We start from the raw sequence: 17,899 nt of genomic DNA, 5'->3' as shown, positions 1-17,899 counted from the left end.
CTGGGCGACACATGGCGATGTGTCCTTGGGCAAGACACTTAACCCCAAGTTTCTCCCACTGCTGCGTCAGTGGTGTGTGAATGGGCATGAAAGGGCGTGACTGTGTTAGACATACTGGTGGATATCTAACTTAGAAAAACTGTGATCCACCAGTGAGTGAATGTGAACCGGAATGGGTGTGGATGGGTAAGTGTGACCTGTGGTGTAAAGCGACTTTGAGTAGTCCATGACTAGAAAAGCCCTATATAAGCTCAAGTCCATTTACCATTTACCCACCACACACAAATCCTTTATGCTTAAGCCATTGTAACTACAGTTATTTTCAATAGTACAGAAAAATCTGCCACTCGCTCTGACAGCCGCAGCAGAGCTTACGGTAAGTTCCGCACTATAAGGCGCACCTAAAAGCCTTCAATTTTCTCAAAAGCCAACAGTGCGCCTTATAATCCGATGCACCTTATATATGGATTAATATTGATTAATCATGGCTACCGTAGTCAGGGGGCATTGCCGAAGTAACAGTGGTAAGGACTGGTAAAAAGGAATTCTGCTAAGTGCTAACATTAGCTCACAGGCTGGCCCAGGCTTCTTCTCTTGTTTATTGTCAGAGCAATACAGCGCCCCCCAAAGCTCTGGCATGTGAACTGATCTCTGAAAACGGCTTTTGTGGACGGCAGACACGGCTTCTTCTTTACAGCGCGTTTTTCTTTTAAAATGGCACCGAAAATTGTTGGATAGGCTCCATGTGGATGTATCCTGAATTTTACTGACTTATCTGACTTATCTGACTAACTAGCCAACGGTAGGCTGCTGTAGTGTTAGCTCAAAATCTATGATCAGTTACTGTGCTGTGCTATGTCTCTTTACAGAAAATGAAGAGAAAGTCCACGGATATCTCTTCTTTTTTCAACTAGAAGGTTAGTTCAGGAGAGAGACACAGCCGACCGATGAGCAGCAGCAGAGTTTTGGAGGAGGAGGAACAGACAGGGACAGAGAGAGTGCAGTGAGGGAGAAGAGGCAGCAGCTTCAGAGCAGGATTTAGGCCATGTCCACACGTAGCTGGGTATTTTCAAAACTGAGTATCCCCCCCCCCCGTTCGTTTTTAGAAATACTTCCGTCCACACGTAGAGGGTAAATCCGCTAGTGAGTGCGGCTCGAGGCATGCCAAACCCATAATGGGCTGTGTTTTCCAGACGTAAAACCATGTCAGCCAACCAGAATGAGCCCCCGTCAGTTTTCCAAAATCTTCACTTTGGCCAGAGTTTTTAGAAAACATCGTTTTCGGTGACGTAAAACTGCAGTTTCGTGTGGACGACAGGCGTAAACGTATAAAAATATATGTGTTTTCCTAAATACGCGGCTACGTGTGGACATGGCCTCAGCTAGAGCAGGGAGTCAAGTTGTTCCTGGACCAACAGGTGAGATTATAACCAAGTGCCCCTTTAAATGAAAAGGATGGTGATAGCGTGGTATGATTCACGACATAATCACTCTAAGTCTTCTGATTCATTATTGTTGATGGAGTTTGAATACAGATGTAATTGGTAATGACTATAAACAGGGGGTGGCTACTCATGTTTTTAATGTTATTATAAGACATTTAATCAAAATCATTCATGGAAAAGAACAACTTCTTTTGGCATGTTTCTCCTCTAGATATCTCCCAGTCAAGAGCAGAGAGGCCCAAACAGCCACATCTGAAGCTCCTCCCAGGAACCCTTTGGGGGAGTAGAAGTTGGGTCTTTATGTAGCCTGATACAGGAGGGATTTGTATAGGTTGTTTCTGACTGTTGTAAAATGTACATTATACATGATGGTGCTTTTTTTTTTTTTTTTTCTTTTTTGGACACAACCCAACATATTTGTTGACAGATGGACAGTGACAGGCAAATACAGCTGTACTGAAAATAAATGGTGGTGTCTGTGGTGTTTCTTAACTAAAGTAGGTTTATTCCTAGTAAATGTTGTTTCTTATAATGTACTCCCTTCAAATCAAAGCTGTATATTTGTCCTCTTAAGGAAAAAGGAGATCTAGCCTTTTTGAAAAATGCTAACTCAGTGGTCTGCTACCTTTATTTTCAAAAGAGCCGTTTTCCTCAGCTCCTGTGGATTAAAGTCACTCAGGAGCCACAAAATCTACTTCATCTTCACAATAAAGACAAAAAAAAAGATTAAATTCTAAAATTCTAGAAAATAATTATCTACATACAATCTTGTTGTATATATAGAATTTTATGTGAAACATCTTGTTTTTTGGGGCGGCAGTAGCTCAGTCTGTAGGGACTTGGCTTAAGGATCGGAGGGTCGCTGGTTCAAGCCCCAGTGCGGATCATGATTGGAATTGGGCTGAAACCTGGGGAGGTGTTAGCTTACATTCCTGAGCACTGTCGGGGGTGCCCTTGAGCAAGGCACCAAAATCCCCAACTGCTCAGGTGCGCGCTGAAGGAACAGCACCATCACTCTGACCTCGATCAGTGCATGTGTGTGTGCAAAAGTGCTGTTTGTGCATGTGTGTGTATATATATATATATATATATATATATATATATAGCATGTCAGAGTGTAAAAACAGAATCTCCCCCAAGAGGATTAATAAAATAAATCTTAATCTTTCATTTTTTGCAAAAATTTGCAAATATTAAAAAAATAATAAAATGAAATTTGCAAAAATGAAAAAAAAATCAAAGATTTGCAAAAATTTCAAAATTTTATTGGAATTTTAAAAAGTTGTGATAATTAAAAAAAATTGTTTGCAATTTTTTAACATTTCCAAAAAGATATGAAACCTCAAAGATTTGCAAAAAAATAAAATGTAATGAATTATCAAAAATTTTAAAAATTTAAATTTCAAAAATTTGCAAAATTCTCAAAAAAAAGTAAAACCTAAAAACATGCAAAAGTTTTACACATTTTCGCTTTTTTTTTTTTTTTTTTTAGTGTCAATGTCTTTTACCAAAAAAAAAAAAAAGTCAAATATTCAAATAAATTGTTTAAGGCTCTAAAGCTACAAGGAGCCATTGCAAAGGAGTCAAAGGGCCGCATGAGGCTCCAGAGCCACAGGTTGAAGACCCCTGCTTTAGCTAAAACTTGTGTATGAAAGACTGGATTGCTGAGACTAGTAACCACTAGTAACCTGTAGCATTTTATGCACATCAGATAATCAATAACAGGAATTGTGAAATAAAAAAAATGAGTCGGCAGGGGATTCTCTCATTCCCATTGTTTTAGACTTTATACCACAACAGCATAACAGGATTCCTGAAATTTATTTAGGGCTTTTGGTTTTGGTGTGCCACCCCAAGATTTTCAGTGGCTCCTTCTGGCCACCCCTCTGAAAAAAATCTGTAGGCACCACTGCTCTGCAGGAACAATCAGCTCTGGGCGTGGAGAGCCAGAAAGCAGAGCACCTCGGCAGGCGAGTGCAGCGTGAGATAACAACACCTTACAGGGAACAAAAAGAGATTATGGTGTTACAACACAGCAGCACACACAGTGTGTTTGTCCAAGGCTCTCTTGCTGCTTGATCGAGTGTGTAACAGGGCTTAGGACACAAAAATAAGCTCAAACCACACAGTGTGCACCGCAAACAGAGGGAGGTGATACACAAAGCCAGTGTTCAGCTCCAAAAAGCTGCTGAGACAATAAGCCCCTTAGCTGCTCAAATGCTCAGATACAATGTTCTGTGGGGTGAGACTGGTGTCAGGGATTTGCTGTTTGAAACATCAAAGTGACGAGAAACAGGCTAAAGATGCAGAGCGCAGACACATAGATAAGTGATCTGGGGGAACATTTCAGGTGCAGTTGTCCCTCACTATAACATGGTTCACCTTTCGTGGCCTCGCTGTTTTGTGGATTTTTTTTAGTGAAATTTGGCATCCATTTTGTTTACAGCATATGAGCATGCATTGTGTTCTGCGTCTTGATTGGCTAAGGGACTGAAGACTGCTGCCAATCATTCTCCTCCGTGCTGTGTCAAGAAGCGCATAGAGAAGATAAACTGGTCACAGATATGAGGTGTGAGGGAACAATATTTAAAGCTCCTAATGTATAAACACTTATCAAAGTTATGTGTAAAAAGTTCACTCTGGAAATATTGTAAACAAAGCAAATCATTCTAAATAAATGTGACTTTAAGTCCAGAGTGACTTACATTTGTTGTTTTCCCCTTCATGACACATTTTTTGACTGATATGACTTCGAAAAAATGCATGATTATACCATACTGTGTTGACTTATAGTCAACACAGTTGTTCAGCCATAACAATCCCCAATTACAGAATCACTTAGGGGTCTTCAAAGGATGACAGAGGAAAAGTTCAGGCTGTCCAGTTTCTCAGCAGAGAGGGAGCAGGGTGTACTGTCTGAGGAGCCTGGGATAAAAGAATAAACCAACTCTCTGCAAGGCCTAAAAAAAACAGAGCTCAATTCACCCTTAAGTTAGATGCCTGGTTTATACCTGGTTATACCTCTGTGTGATCGAAGCCACAGCCTACGCATGCAGCCGACATACCTCCCCTTTAAAATGTAACTACCCACCAAAATGACTAAGACTCTGCTTTAATATTAAGTGACACTGAAAGCTGGTCAAAAGGTAAGCTGACGTGCGGTAACAAGAAACAGGTGATGTGACAATAAGACAGGCTACACTGCCCTCAGGTGTTTAAGAGGAGTATTACAAAGCAACACAGGTTCATCACTGCATTAAATGTGTAGTATATATCATCAGACCAGGCAATGTTTTTCCAATCTTCTATTGTCCAATTTTGGTGTCGCTGTGTGAATTGTAGCCTCAGTTTCCTGTTCTTAGCTGACAGAAGTGGCACCCGGTGTGCTCTTCTGCTGCTGTAGCCCATCTGCCTCAAGGTTGGACGTGTTGTGTGTTCAGAGATGCTCTTCTGCAGACCTCGGTTGTAACCAGTGGTTATTTGAGTTACTGTTGCTTTTCTATCAGCTCCAACCAGTCTGTCCATTCTCCTCTGACCTCTGGCATCAACAAGGCATTTTGGCCAACAGAACTGTGTGTGTGTATTTGTATATATATATATATATATATATATATATATATATATATATATATATATATATATATATATATATATATATATATATATATATATATATTAGGGCTGTCATTTTAACGCGTTAATTAGATTAATTAATTACACAGCAAATTAACGAGTCATAAAAATTAACGCAGATTAATCTGGATCCCAAACCCGCGAGGCGTTCAAAGACGCACTTATTTTCAAAAGTCTAGCATTTACAAACCGGTTGTCCTACATGAATAAAAGTGGTGTTCTTGTCAGATTTTCAAATTTCAGACGGTCCCTGAATGTATCACAACTGATGTCAGCAACATGATTTATACGGGGAGAAGAGAGAGCGCTGTTAAAGGATAAGTTCGGTTTATACAGCTTTTACATTGTTTATAGAATGAAGTAGAACAAAATACTCACCCAGAAGGCTTTCCTGATCCAAGCAGTGCTTCGGGAGATATTTAGATCCAAAATCGTGCAGCAGACGTCCGTATAATGGGATCTATCAGGGCATGGACAGCGCCGCTCAAAAAACTACATTAATCGTCCAAAAACTCGTGTTTTTCACCAATATTCCATCATGGTCCGCTCCGAGATAGTCCTCTGTTGCAGTCTGTGTCTCTCCAGACAGCGCTGTGCGGCTGTAATGACATCTGAACTCACGAAGACTTTGTTTACGTTTGTCCCTCAAAGGAGTCAGTGCTGGAGCACTGACTCCTTTGAGGGACAAACGTAACGATTAATGCAGTTTTAGGAGCGGGGCTGTCTATGCCCCAATGGATCCCATTATACGGACGTCCGCTGCACGATTTGGATCTAAATATCTCCTGAAGCGCTGCTTGGATCAGGAAAGCCTTCTGGGTGAGTATTTTGTTCTTCTTCATTCTATAAACAACGTAAAAGCTGTATAAACCGAACTTATCCTTTAAGGGGACTGCCGTCTACATCTCGTTTATTCACACGTCCTTTTTGAAAATCTACAGAAAATCAACCGTTTGCTCTAGCTCAATTCTGTAAAAAACAAGTAATTTTACACTCTTTACTGCATTAAACAAGCCTTGAATGATCAATAAATGTCTTATTATTATTATTATTATTATTATTATTATTATTTAAATCTAAAGAATTCGTTGAAAATTTGCTTCCATCTTCCTGGTGTCATGTTTCAGCTTGGGGCTGCTCTGCACCAATCAGCAACAGTTTGTGTGTTCAGAGCATGTTAAACTGAAAATACTTCACTCTTCTTTGATCCAAGACTTGAAAAAAGTGTTTTGTACATAGTTCCTCACAGTTTTTAGCCTTTAGCCCTGGTTCTCCTGACCTCATAGAAGTATAGAAGTTCATATTGCAGTGAAAATTGAGTCCACATCGAGTAAAAATGTGAACAGAAGCAAAAAACGTCCTAAAAATCAAATCAGCTTAGCTTAGGTGCAGGACTGAGTAGATTTTGTAAAGATAGAACCATAACACTTTTTTCATTGGTTCCTTATGCCTCAGGGTACCTAAAAATGTGTTGAATACATTCCCACCTTATTTTTAAATGTCTTTTAATGTAATTTTAATGTCCTGGAATCCAAATTCTTTATTTTTGGACCTTAAGCAGATATGACATTAAAATGCGATTAATTAGATTAATTAATTACAAATCCTGTAATTAATTAGATTAATTTTTTTAATCTCCTGACAGCACTAATATATATATATATATATATATATATATATACATATATATGTATATATATATTAGGGCTGGGCAACGATTAAAACTTTTAATTGTAATTAATCGCATGATTTCCCTGATTAATCATAATTAATCGCATTGTGAAAGTGCCATAACATCTGTCATGCAAACACTAAATCAGTACTTGTTATACAGTATTAGTTAAATCACATATTTAGTGCAAATCAAATTTACAAAATGTAAATACAAAATTAAGGCTTATTGCCACTGTCAGGGCATTAAACTGATACTCCGGGATGGAACAAGTTGGGTCCTATCACATGGTTTAGGGCAGAAACTACCCCTACAGCAGTGTTTTTGTGCAGCAGAAGCCCTCATCAGCCCATCATCAAGCTCTGCTCGAGCCTGATAACGAGCCATTCATTTGAATCAGGTGTGTTGGAGTTGGGTAACATCTTAAACATCAGGGCAAGGGTCCTCCAGGACCAGGGTTGGGTAACACTGCCATAGACTGTATATAGAGTGGACAGCGTGGCTCTGCCATTTATCATTGTACGGTTTTGAAGCTAAAATACCACCATCTCAGGCGACACCATTGTAGCAGTAGAGACTGTAAGGGATTCTGGGAGAATCTGAGTGGAGCTGGGCGAGAAAAATAATAATTATTTTTTTTCTTTCAAGAGTCTAATCACTTCCTGCCTCTACCTCCCGACATATTTTAGGATCCCCGAAAAAAAAAAATACACGAGAATGGCAGCTGTCAATCATCGTTAAACTTTACATAAAGCCTTGTTTTTAACCTCGTATAACTAATGAAAACGAAACTTTTCAGAAAAAAAGAGGACTTGGATACAAGACAGCCAAATAATATCTTCAAATCACCACAACAATCGGATGTGAGAAACATTTCTACGAGGTGTAATAATTTTTTAAAGTTTGACCACAACCCATCTGGAATGGCTGGAAAGCCGTATTTATAAACCTACACTGCTGCTAGTCACCAGGGGGAGCAGTTTTTGTGGAGACCTCACTTCGAGCCCAGCAAGCGGACATCCATTTTTTTTACAGTCTATGCTTATGCAGAACCAGAAGGGAGCCCATGACAAATTTCCCCACAGGGACAATAGAGTGTATGAAATGAAAAATATGATGACAAATGTTTCTGGTAAATAAAAAAATATAAGTACTATGAAAGATCCCTACAAATTTTTTTTTATCATAGATGGAGTTAAAAAAGAAAAGCATTTACCCATTTTCACAACTTTTCTGTGCCCGCTGGGATAACTAACCTCTTTTTACTTCCGTTGTGTTCTGGTGTTAGCACTTGTGTTTTTGTGTTTGCATTTGTGTTGTGGCCTTTGCAAATCATCTGACACCCACAGGCCACAGTACTTCCCTGACGCCCAGACACACCAACATGTGCACTGAACACAGAACTAACAACTAACTAACTTTTTATCCAAATTTGAGAGGCTTTCAGAAATTTTGGTGTTCACATTTTCCTTTTTTTAAGTGCAATATTTAGGTTTTGTGCAATTCAAGGTGTAATGGAAACACAGCTACTGATGTGAGGGATTTGACTGATAGGTTCATCCCCCCTCTGTGGGTATTTTTCTTTTAATTGAGAGAAATGTTGATTATTGGAACTTTTTGTCTTTGCTGTTGTTTGTTTTGCTAAAGAAGCCTTACATCGAATCCATCTTTTTTAATTTTGATGCCATTTTTCATGTTCTCAGAGTTTTCCCAATGACAAAACTGAATTAATAAATGAAGTCTCACATATGAAACAATCTCAGGTTGAGCCACCGTTATTATAGAGATAACTGATCCTATGTGAGACAGAGGGATGTAGAGAGTTGTTAGAAAGTCGGAGCTGCAGCACCGTGTGGTGGCTCTTACCCCAGGATGTGTTCACAGATGAGCCTGCAGTAGTCGCTGTGGGAGCTGGTGATGAGGAGGAGGACCTTCCCAGCATTCTTCATGCTGCGCAGCCAGGTCTTCACAGAGTCCGAGCAGGGCTGCAGGTACCGGCCCGGGTCCCTCTTCACTCTGGGGAAGTATGTCCCTGAATCCTCTGTAAAGAGACGCCAACACGGTCAGCTAGAGATTGACATGTTAGTTTTATGCTCCACTTTTGGGATGCATATCCTCATTATGAAATGTTACCACCTCACAGTGTAGCTTGTGGTTATGTAATGTCTTTTAAATCTCTTCTTAAAACTCACTTTTACAGGCTTGCTTTTATGCAATCTTATTCTTAAAGTTTTAATTTATTTATCCATAATTTTTATTATTATTATTACTATTTTATCGTTATAATTATTGTTGTTGGTGTATGTCTGTAAGTATATAGCAGTACTCACAATTTTATTTTTATGCTTTTGATCATTTGCTTGGTTGTTTAATGTTTTTATTTTTTTATCTCTCCTTTGATAGCTGAAGGTGTCACATGTGGACATGCCAGACTCAGCTACTCAGCACATTCTGCAGAATGGGTGAAAAAAGGAACCGGCTTTTCTTCAGACTCAGAAATACAGAATACATAAATGCTATCAATACAATACATACATATAATACATAATCGCTCACAGGTGAACAATGGCTGAAAGCTGCTCAACCGGCCCTGATGTGAAGCCAGACAGACAAATCTAGCTCAACCTGCAGGGATTGTAATTTAATTTGCACCCCTCCACCCACCCAAACACACTATAGATTATCCCAGCACTAATGTAGCGTAGCCTTTTTGATAATCACAGAACAATAATCTGGTGAACTTCTGGTGACTTCTTTGTTTTCAGTCAATGCAGGTTTCACCAAACACTCAACATTCATGTGTTGAGAGTGACAACCAACACCGCCTCCACCAAATAAAGGTGGCATTTTAAAGTGTGGGTTAACAGTGAAATCACCTAACTCCATAGGGCTCTAATTTCGTGGCGCAGCGCAGGGGGCGCAAGCCTGGCGCAACCCGCAGAGTGTTAATTTTGTGCTGCGCACCGCCGTACACTGCCAATTTGACAATTTGGTAGACCGTCTGCGCAGAGATGGGTGTGATGGTGCGCCAGGGGGAGTTGACGGCACACGAAGGGGGAGGTGTCCGCAGATTCATGTTGGCGCAGTGACAATTTCGTGCCAAAAAAGTGCGCTGAAAGCTCGCTAGCTCGGCGCAAAGCAGAGCACACCCTCCGCAGCTGTAATTTGGTGACAGGCGCACATGTGCGCACATGTCAACAAAGCCTCAGAGGCAGGTTTCCAGAGTGTCAGGCACATTTTAATGCAATAAACAATCACAGCAATCACTATTTAATGTAACTGTCTGAACCAGCATATACATTTATATCTATATTAACTGTCCCATCACATCTGATGTCAGATTAAAGCCGTTTGTCATAATGAAAAGTTAACCTGACGGCAGCTGGAAGTTTGATGCACATCTTACAATTAAACAACAAACAGCCTTAACATCTGATACTGAGAATATATCTGGTTCTCTCATTTTATTTAATTCAAAGAAAAGAGGGAGAGAAAAGACGAAGAAAAAAGAGACAAAATAAATGTGTGTCAGTCAGGATTTACCCGTGATTTCCCATATTTCTCTGTTTTAGTCTTTATTTTTAACGTGATCTAAAAAGATGGAGTACATTATTGTAAGGAGGATGAGGTGGAGACACCGGGAGAGTATACAGTATATCACCAAAGGTTCTGCTATTTGGCGATGACAAACCAGGAGTGCAGGTGGATCAAAAGTATTCTGAATGGATAAGCCAGCTGTGTAACTGTCTCTTCATTTTGTACTCCTATTAATGACAAAGGAACAGATTACATCTGTCGCGGGAGCTGGCCCACAAGGTCACGCGCTTTGTGTCCTCCGATGCGCCCCGCTGTCCAGTCTCCGCTACCGAGTCTTTCCAGCACACTGTATCCGCGCCTCTGCGCCTTGACTGCGCCTCTCTTGGCACTGCAGGAAACTTGCAAAGTGCGCTGGTCACACCCTGTCCGCGCGGCGCAGGGCAGGTGCGTCTGCGCTTGTGCCTGGTCTACAAAATTAGAACCCATATAGTGAATGCATTTATGTGATGTCCTCCATCTATTTCTGACACAAAGTTTCAAAGCCTGTGGTCTGCAGTCACCATATTGCAAATGCAGACTCAACATTACTATAAATAGTCAACCAAACAAGAGTTAAACAGGCAGAGTCCTAAGTCCTCTAGCTAACAGGTACTGTGTTCCCAGCATGTTTTGTACCAGGCTGTAAGCATGTTCATTTTTGCTGTTGAAGGTAGGATCTGCAGGAATTTTGGTTACTTGTGAGTGAACACAACATTCAAACTGGCCTCCTCTTTGGATCAGTGAGTTGTGAGGTTTAAAGCACTGACAGCAGCTCTATGGCTGTGGTCTGACTCGTGCCACGACAGAAATTATTTTGGTGTTAGTTGCATACCTAAGCTCTTTTAAGCGCACGGTACGAAAGCAAGCACACGCCTCCTCCAATTTTTTGCACCAGCAACCAAAGGGCTTTCCGTCTCTGTTTACCTCTGCCAACCATGCCCAGTGCTACTCATTTTTAAGTTTTTATTGATGAAGACATCCTCAACTGGCTTAAAAAATGTGCCGTCCATGCCTCTGACATCAGTGTTCCAAATTCTGTGAAAATTGCACTAAACTTGTGTATGGACTCAACTGTATCTGGATCGTGTTCTAGGACTTGCCCCTTCTCTACTTCTCATTGGCTAGTGATAATTGTTTGGTAAAGAGCAAAATCTGCATGCAATGGACTACTCAGTACTCGGTCTGTTCAGGAAGACTGGAGTTTGATGTTAAAGCTTTTTAAATCTGCTTCCACAGATTTGAGATGGTCCATCTGTGTGACTGTGTGTCAGTGGTTTTGGTTGTTGTGATATGATGTGACAGCCTGGTTTGATCATGTCCTGGTTAGAAAGTATTGACTGACCCTTTTCTGAGGACAGGGCGTCACTGCAGATCCAAAGCTATCAGGTTTGAATGTGAAGTAATGTTCCAACACGTGGTCTGAAGACCTTCTGAACCACATGCTCTGAGAGACATGCTTTCTTATTGGGTGATCCCAAAGTAAAATAACTCACCCTACCACAGAATAAATAACGAACAATAACAGTAATAAGTGTTTTCTCTAAATTCATCTGTCAAAAGAACAGCGTCTATGTTCCAGGTTGAACCTGAACATAACATGATAAGTGCTCCTCACTCTTTACACTCTAATGAAAAGAAACAGTTCAAATTAAATCAAGTAGCCGTTTAAGACTTAGTTTTGGTTTTCCTTATCAAAAACCAAAACTTTAATCAAATGATAAATATCTTTCCTGAGCTCTTGAAAACGGGAAAAGGACAAAAAAGGGACTAACAAAAATACTGCTGCTGTGCTCTATATTACCAAAGATATTTTTATGGCACCAACATCTGGAGCAGGCCTACACATATTCAGAATACACAGCCCGGTTGGTTAAAAGTGGTAAGAGAAAAGAGAGCACGCTGGAGAAGCTAAGATTAAAACTAGGAATGCATGATATTATCGGCACATTATCGGTATCAGCTGATGTTAGCTTAAAATGCTACTACAACTAGGGAAAGGTACCAAATCAGGTACTTTTATAGGTACCGACCATAGACTGTAAAAAAATGGACGTTTGTTTGCTGGGCTCGAAGTGAGGTCTCCACAAAAACTGCTCCCCCTGGTGGCTGGCTGCAGTATAGGTTTAAAAATCCGGCTTTCCAGCCATTCCAGATGGGTTGTGGTCAAACTTTGAAAAATTATTACACCTGGTAGAAATCTTTCTCATGTCCGATTGTTGTGGTGATTTAAAGATATTATTTGGCTGTCTTGTATCCAAGTCCTCTTTTTTCTGAAAAGTTTTGTTTTCATTAGTCATACGAGGTTAAAAACAAGGATTTACCTAATGTTTAACGATGATTGACAGCTGCGGTCCTCGTGTATTTTTTTCGGGGATCCTAAAATATGTCGGGAGGTAGAGTCAGGAAGTGATTAGACTCTCGAATGAAAAAAAAATAATTATCATTTTTGTCACCCAGCTCCACTCAGATTCTCCCAGAATCCCTTATCGTCTCTAGTGCGCAGAATCTGGCTCCAAACTGCTACAATGGTGGCGCCTGAGACGGCGGTATTTTGGCTTCAAAACCGTAGAATGATAAATGACGGAGCCACGCTGTCCACTCTATATACAGTCTATGGTACCAGCTGAATTCCACCAGTGGTACCAAGTAGTGATTTAAAATCAAACCAGTCTTTGTGACTGTGAGGGAGTGGAAGAGTAGGTGATTTTCCATGCTGGACATGAACACAGCATTGCAAGTGTATGTATTGGGAAATAAATTGAAAAATTTAAAGATTTTACTATTTCACAAATATATATTTGTAAACACATAAACACACCAAAGTACCGCAAAATGGTAACCAGTACCGATACTGATTGCCAGGTACCCATACTGTATTCTTTTAAATGTAGAGGATACCTATCTCTCACTGCAACATCACATTTTCCCATTTCCCAACATATTTTCTGTAATTTCAGACTATCTCTAGATAATGAGTGATGACTTGTGCGTGTGCGTGTGTGTGTGTGCGTGTGTGTGTGTGTGTGTGTGTGTGTGTGTGTGTGTGTGTGTGTGCGTGTGTGTGTGTGTGTGTGTGTGTGTGTGTGTGTGTGTGTGTGTGTGTGTGTGTGTGTGTGTGTGTGTGTGTGCACGCACATACCTCATACATACTAACAGCCGCTGCTCAGGATCAATTGCTTGATCACTGCTTGATGATTCATTTTTCTTGTACTACTGTACTTTCCCACTTAATGGACAAATAAACATATCTGAATCAGTGTGCAAGGTGTGTTTGTGTGACATTCTTTGTTTTTGTTTCTTTTCAGATCACAGATCCAATAAGCATCTGAAAATAATGGGCTCAGTGTGTAAAGGCCTTGAAAGAGAAAGACTAACACAGTGCAGGAGAGGAGACAGAGCTGCACTGAACAATGGGAACAAACACAGCTGAAAACCAGACAGTAAGTTTCTGAATCTGAAGATTTACCTGAAAGTTGTTCACCTGACAGTTAACTGTATGAGGCACGGTCCACCTTTGTTATGTGCTAAACAAAGTCCCACACAGATCCCAAAGTTTCACTTATTTGTCCTGTTTTGTATAGTCAAAGTCTTATGTTGTTTAAAAAAACCACAACAGCAGCCTCTTAATATTACCCTGTCAGTCTTTGTGATGATATCGTAAAGTGTGAGGTGTTGCTCCATAACCACACTGCAAAAAAATAAAATCTTATCAAGTGTCTTATTTCAGATTTTTTTTTATTATACTTGATATGAGCCACATTCACTTGACCAGTCTAGAAAAAATGTTTTTAAGCTATTTAAAGACAAAAATGACATCTGAAACGCTTGTAATAAGAAAAAAAAATATGTCAATGAGGTAAGAGAAATGTCTTTGTCAAGTTACATAAAATTAGAATAATGTCTCAAACCAAGTAACGTTTTCTCTTATCCCAGACAGTTTTTTTTACGTGTTGCTTTGTCTTTAAATAACTTGAAATTAGACATCTTCTAGACTGGTTAGGCTACTGTGGCTTATATTAAGTCAAAAAAGATATTTTTACTGAAAATAAGACAAAAACACTTGAAAAGATTTCAGGTTTTTGCAGTGTATCAAAAGCAAAAACTGCTGACTGTGTTCTGAGTCTCAGCTAGGTCAGAAATTAGACCAGGACTGAGCATCCCCTTTGCTCAGTTCTTAGGAGTCAGTAAATCTACACAGTTAGTTGAGGCCGCTTGTGAAAATCCTTCAGTGAGTAAAGTTTGAACATGCTGCCCTCATGTGGTAGAGTGCAGAGCCAGTCTGAGGTAGAAAGATCATCTCTCTGCCCATCAGGAGGCAGTGCGCAGTCCAACCAGAAGTTAACGACAAACACAAACAGGCCAGAGTCAAGATCCTGAACCTTAGCCCAGAGTTCACACCTTTCAAACGTCCCAGAGGCAAACATCTGCATCTGCTTACTCATAAACATCTTCAGAAGTTTTAAATTGGACTCACAGATCATTACATCTTCAATCAAACAGAGAAAAACAGGTCAGCGAATCAGCCCTCAGTTAGTGGGGCTGCTCCTCCTCTGGGACCCTGCAGCCTGTCCTGCCTCATTACCCACATCCAGGGAGGTCAGCTGGGAGGGCTCCCCTGCCAGCAAAATCCCATGTCGCACTCGCACTTCTGTGAGTGAGAGGATAAACAACAACTGACCCCACCACCGTACTGCGTGTTACATCCGATGGAATCAATGCAGTTTAATCCTGCTGGGACCTGAAATCTCCCCCCCGACCTAGGAAACATCCTCTAATGCTGTAACAGAAGAGAGATGAAGGCTGCTTAAAAACTGAATCAAATTCCCCCAAACCTCAAGGCTGGGATGTCAGGTCTGGGCCAATCTGATGACCAGTTTGCTTTTAAACAATTTGAAAAGCATTATCTTTGAAAAACAAATCTCCTTGCAGTAATAACTCAAAGCTCAAGAATAATATTATTTGGATCCTATTCAGGAAACTAGGGATGGTAAGAGTTCAAAGTTTTTTAAAAAGCAGCCAGGGGTTTAAATCTGCACAAAAATATCAATAAATAGATTTTAAAAATTCTTAACCAAAAATTCCCTTTTTGAAAACAACCTCCACTCCTGTAGGTGTCGCTGTTCCACTCATAAGAGTGTCTCCTTCAGCCTCAAGCTGCCACAAGCAGAACAAGAGCAGTAGTGCTTGTGTGGCTAAGCCAAGCAAGTTCCTTGTACCAGTGCTGGTTCTTCATGTCAGTTTCGGTTTCTTGTATCAGTTGTGGTTCCTCAAGTCAGTGCTGGTTCCTCATGTTAGTGCTAGTTCCCTATGTCAGTGCTAGTTCTTCCTTTGTATACCTGAGATGTTCCTCCAATCATAGAATCACTCTATTGCAGTGCTTTTCCCTCAAAGAAGAACACACAGAAAAGTAACCCAAATGAAGAGTTGAATAGAAAATTAGTGTAGCGTTTCAAATGTCTTGCTTTAGCTAGTCTAACTTAACAGTTTAGGACTTTGGTTTCGGTCACTACACCCTAGCAGCAGCTTAGATTGAGGCCTGTATTTGCATAGGTGTCATCTCTTTAGCCATCTGTGTGGCATCAGACTGAGGACGCGGTCACACTGGCCAACCGTGCCGTGCCTAAGCACGCTTCAGCCCTAAAGCACGTTTGGAATGGCCAGTGTGACCGCAACTGTGCCGTGCTTGAGCATGATTCGCTTCCGTGCTTTGGCACACTTCAGAGAGATGGGCTTCAGCACGGTTTACTTCGTTATGATCGCCGCAAGCGCATCTCTCGACAATCATTTTAAACAAAGCGGGGTGTTAGAAGCAGGGGCGTATTTAGTCTTTTGGGGGCCCATGGCAAACCTAGTCAATGGGGCCCTCCATGTCCTTGTAACTCATCTTCCTCAGAGCTAGACTGGCCTTCCCTGGGTCCTCTGTCTCTTTCCCAGAATCAAGGCATGAGACAGTGCTAATCTTGTACATGGTAACTTAACACAACTAAATGCATTTCCTCAAGTTCTGTACTTTAGTTTGATTTTGAAAAAAGTGAACACATCATTTAGTCCACTTTGTCCTGGATTTGAAATCTTTTATGGTCAATTGACAGCTTATTTGTCCCACAGTGGGGAATTTACAGAGTAACAGTAACAAACAAGAAAGTATGAAGTGAAAAACATTACAATCAGTAAATATTAAAAAAAAATAATTTAGTAAAGAAAAAATGTATAAATATCAAGCACAACATAAAACTGGAAAAAAATCTACTGAAAGAGGTGATATTTACAGTTACCATACTTTTTGGTACTATTATTTTAAAGGTTTTTTTTTTTTTTGACCCCCTGTCCAGTGAGTTATGTATCCAAAAAAAAGATTTTGTACAATAATGTTTATCACCAACTCAAAAAGTTTGATTTTGAGAAAATGATCCTGTTTCCTGGGCTAGATAAAGTCCTTAAAATCCTCAAAGTCTTATATATTTATCTCAGATCTCAGAGCAACATTGTTTTTATTTCTGACTTGGTTGAAAATAAGAAAAAAAATGGGAAAAAAATTGTTATTACCACTTTCTTCCTCAATCAACTTTTCAGATGTGTTGTAACATGGAATAACCCATTGAATAAGAAGGGAGGGGGAGTACCCAAAACCATCATTAAAGATTAAGCCTTTTGATGTATTTTGAAGCATGTGAAGTAAGATTTAGAAAAAAAAGAAATGCTTTCAATTGAAGAGAACTTCATAAATCAGTTTTTAAGAGATGCTTTGGGGGCCTCTGGGAATCTTGGGGCCCTAGGCAACTGCCTGTGTTTGCCTAATTGTAGCTACGCCCCTGGTTAGTGGGCTGTGTTGGGCGAAAACGACTCACTATAAGTCTAAAAGTCTCTAAAGTTGTAGCAGTGCTCTCTGTGTCTCATTGTGCTGACTCTAATGAGATCGCGCTTTATGTTAACAGACCCTTCATGATGACGTAGGCGATCCATGCGCGTGTGATACCCGCTAAAGTCTGGTTCATATTGAGGTAGTGTGACCGCTGGGGATCAGCGCTGTGGGGGAGCAATTGTGCTCAAGCACTGCACAGCCAGTGGCCAGAGTGACTGCGTCCTGAGAGGAGAGAGGCCACGCTAGCGCTGTGATTCATTTTGGGACAGATCGATGTACAGCTGTACAGCTGAGTGGAGCATATTCAAGCTCTGCTCAGGTCATCACCAGAGCCTGTTTACTACAGCGTGTGTGTGCGGTGGCGTAAAACGTGCCTCTGCAGACTCTGGCTGTGAATGTAGGGCTGGAGTGCCCTGAGGGCCCGCAGGCCTGTGGCTTAGGCACCATGCCGTGCAGGCCGGGCGCCGGGCGTGGACAGCTGGAGTGCTGCCCAGTCAGAGGGAACCGCGACTGCTCAATCTCTCTCACACATCAAAGGAGCCTGACAGGATACACAAATCAACAGTCGCAGTGCAAATTAGAGCCACGCATGGGAGCGTTTCACAAACAGACACACCAAAACGTGATGATGTGACAGAATCCAGGGATCACTGGTTTGATTTATGGTCCAGTTAGTGAGCGGAGAAGATGAAGGCCATCGAAACAGAAATT

The 17,899-nt window shown here is 40.7% G+C and overlaps 1 protein-coding gene across 1 annotated transcript in view; it reads right to left on the bottom strand.

The window, feature by feature from the left end:
• nt5dc1 (5'-nucleotidase domain containing 1) overlaps nt 1–17,899 on the bottom strand; it is a 116,454-nt gene that overhangs the window by 37,997 nt on the left and 60,558 nt on the right. The window contains exon 7 of the mRNA XM_074685492.1: nt 8,617–8,791. Coding sequence (XP_074541593.1) covers nt 8,617–8,791 — 175 coding nt within the window. The remainder of the gene's footprint in view (nt 1–8,616; nt 8,792–17,899) is intronic.

Source organism: Halichoeres trimaculatus, unplaced genomic scaffold, assembly GCF_033239565.1.
Source record: "Halichoeres trimaculatus isolate MK-OKI-2021-1 unplaced genomic scaffold, fHalTri1.1 fHalTri1_scaffold_13, whole genome shotgun sequence".
In the NCBI taxonomy this organism is placed as follows: domain Eukaryota; kingdom Metazoa; phylum Chordata; class Actinopteri; order Labriformes; family Labridae; genus Halichoeres; species Halichoeres trimaculatus.
The sequence above is the reverse complement of the archived record's forward strand: the minus strand, read 5'-3'. Positions and strand labels throughout refer to the sequence as shown.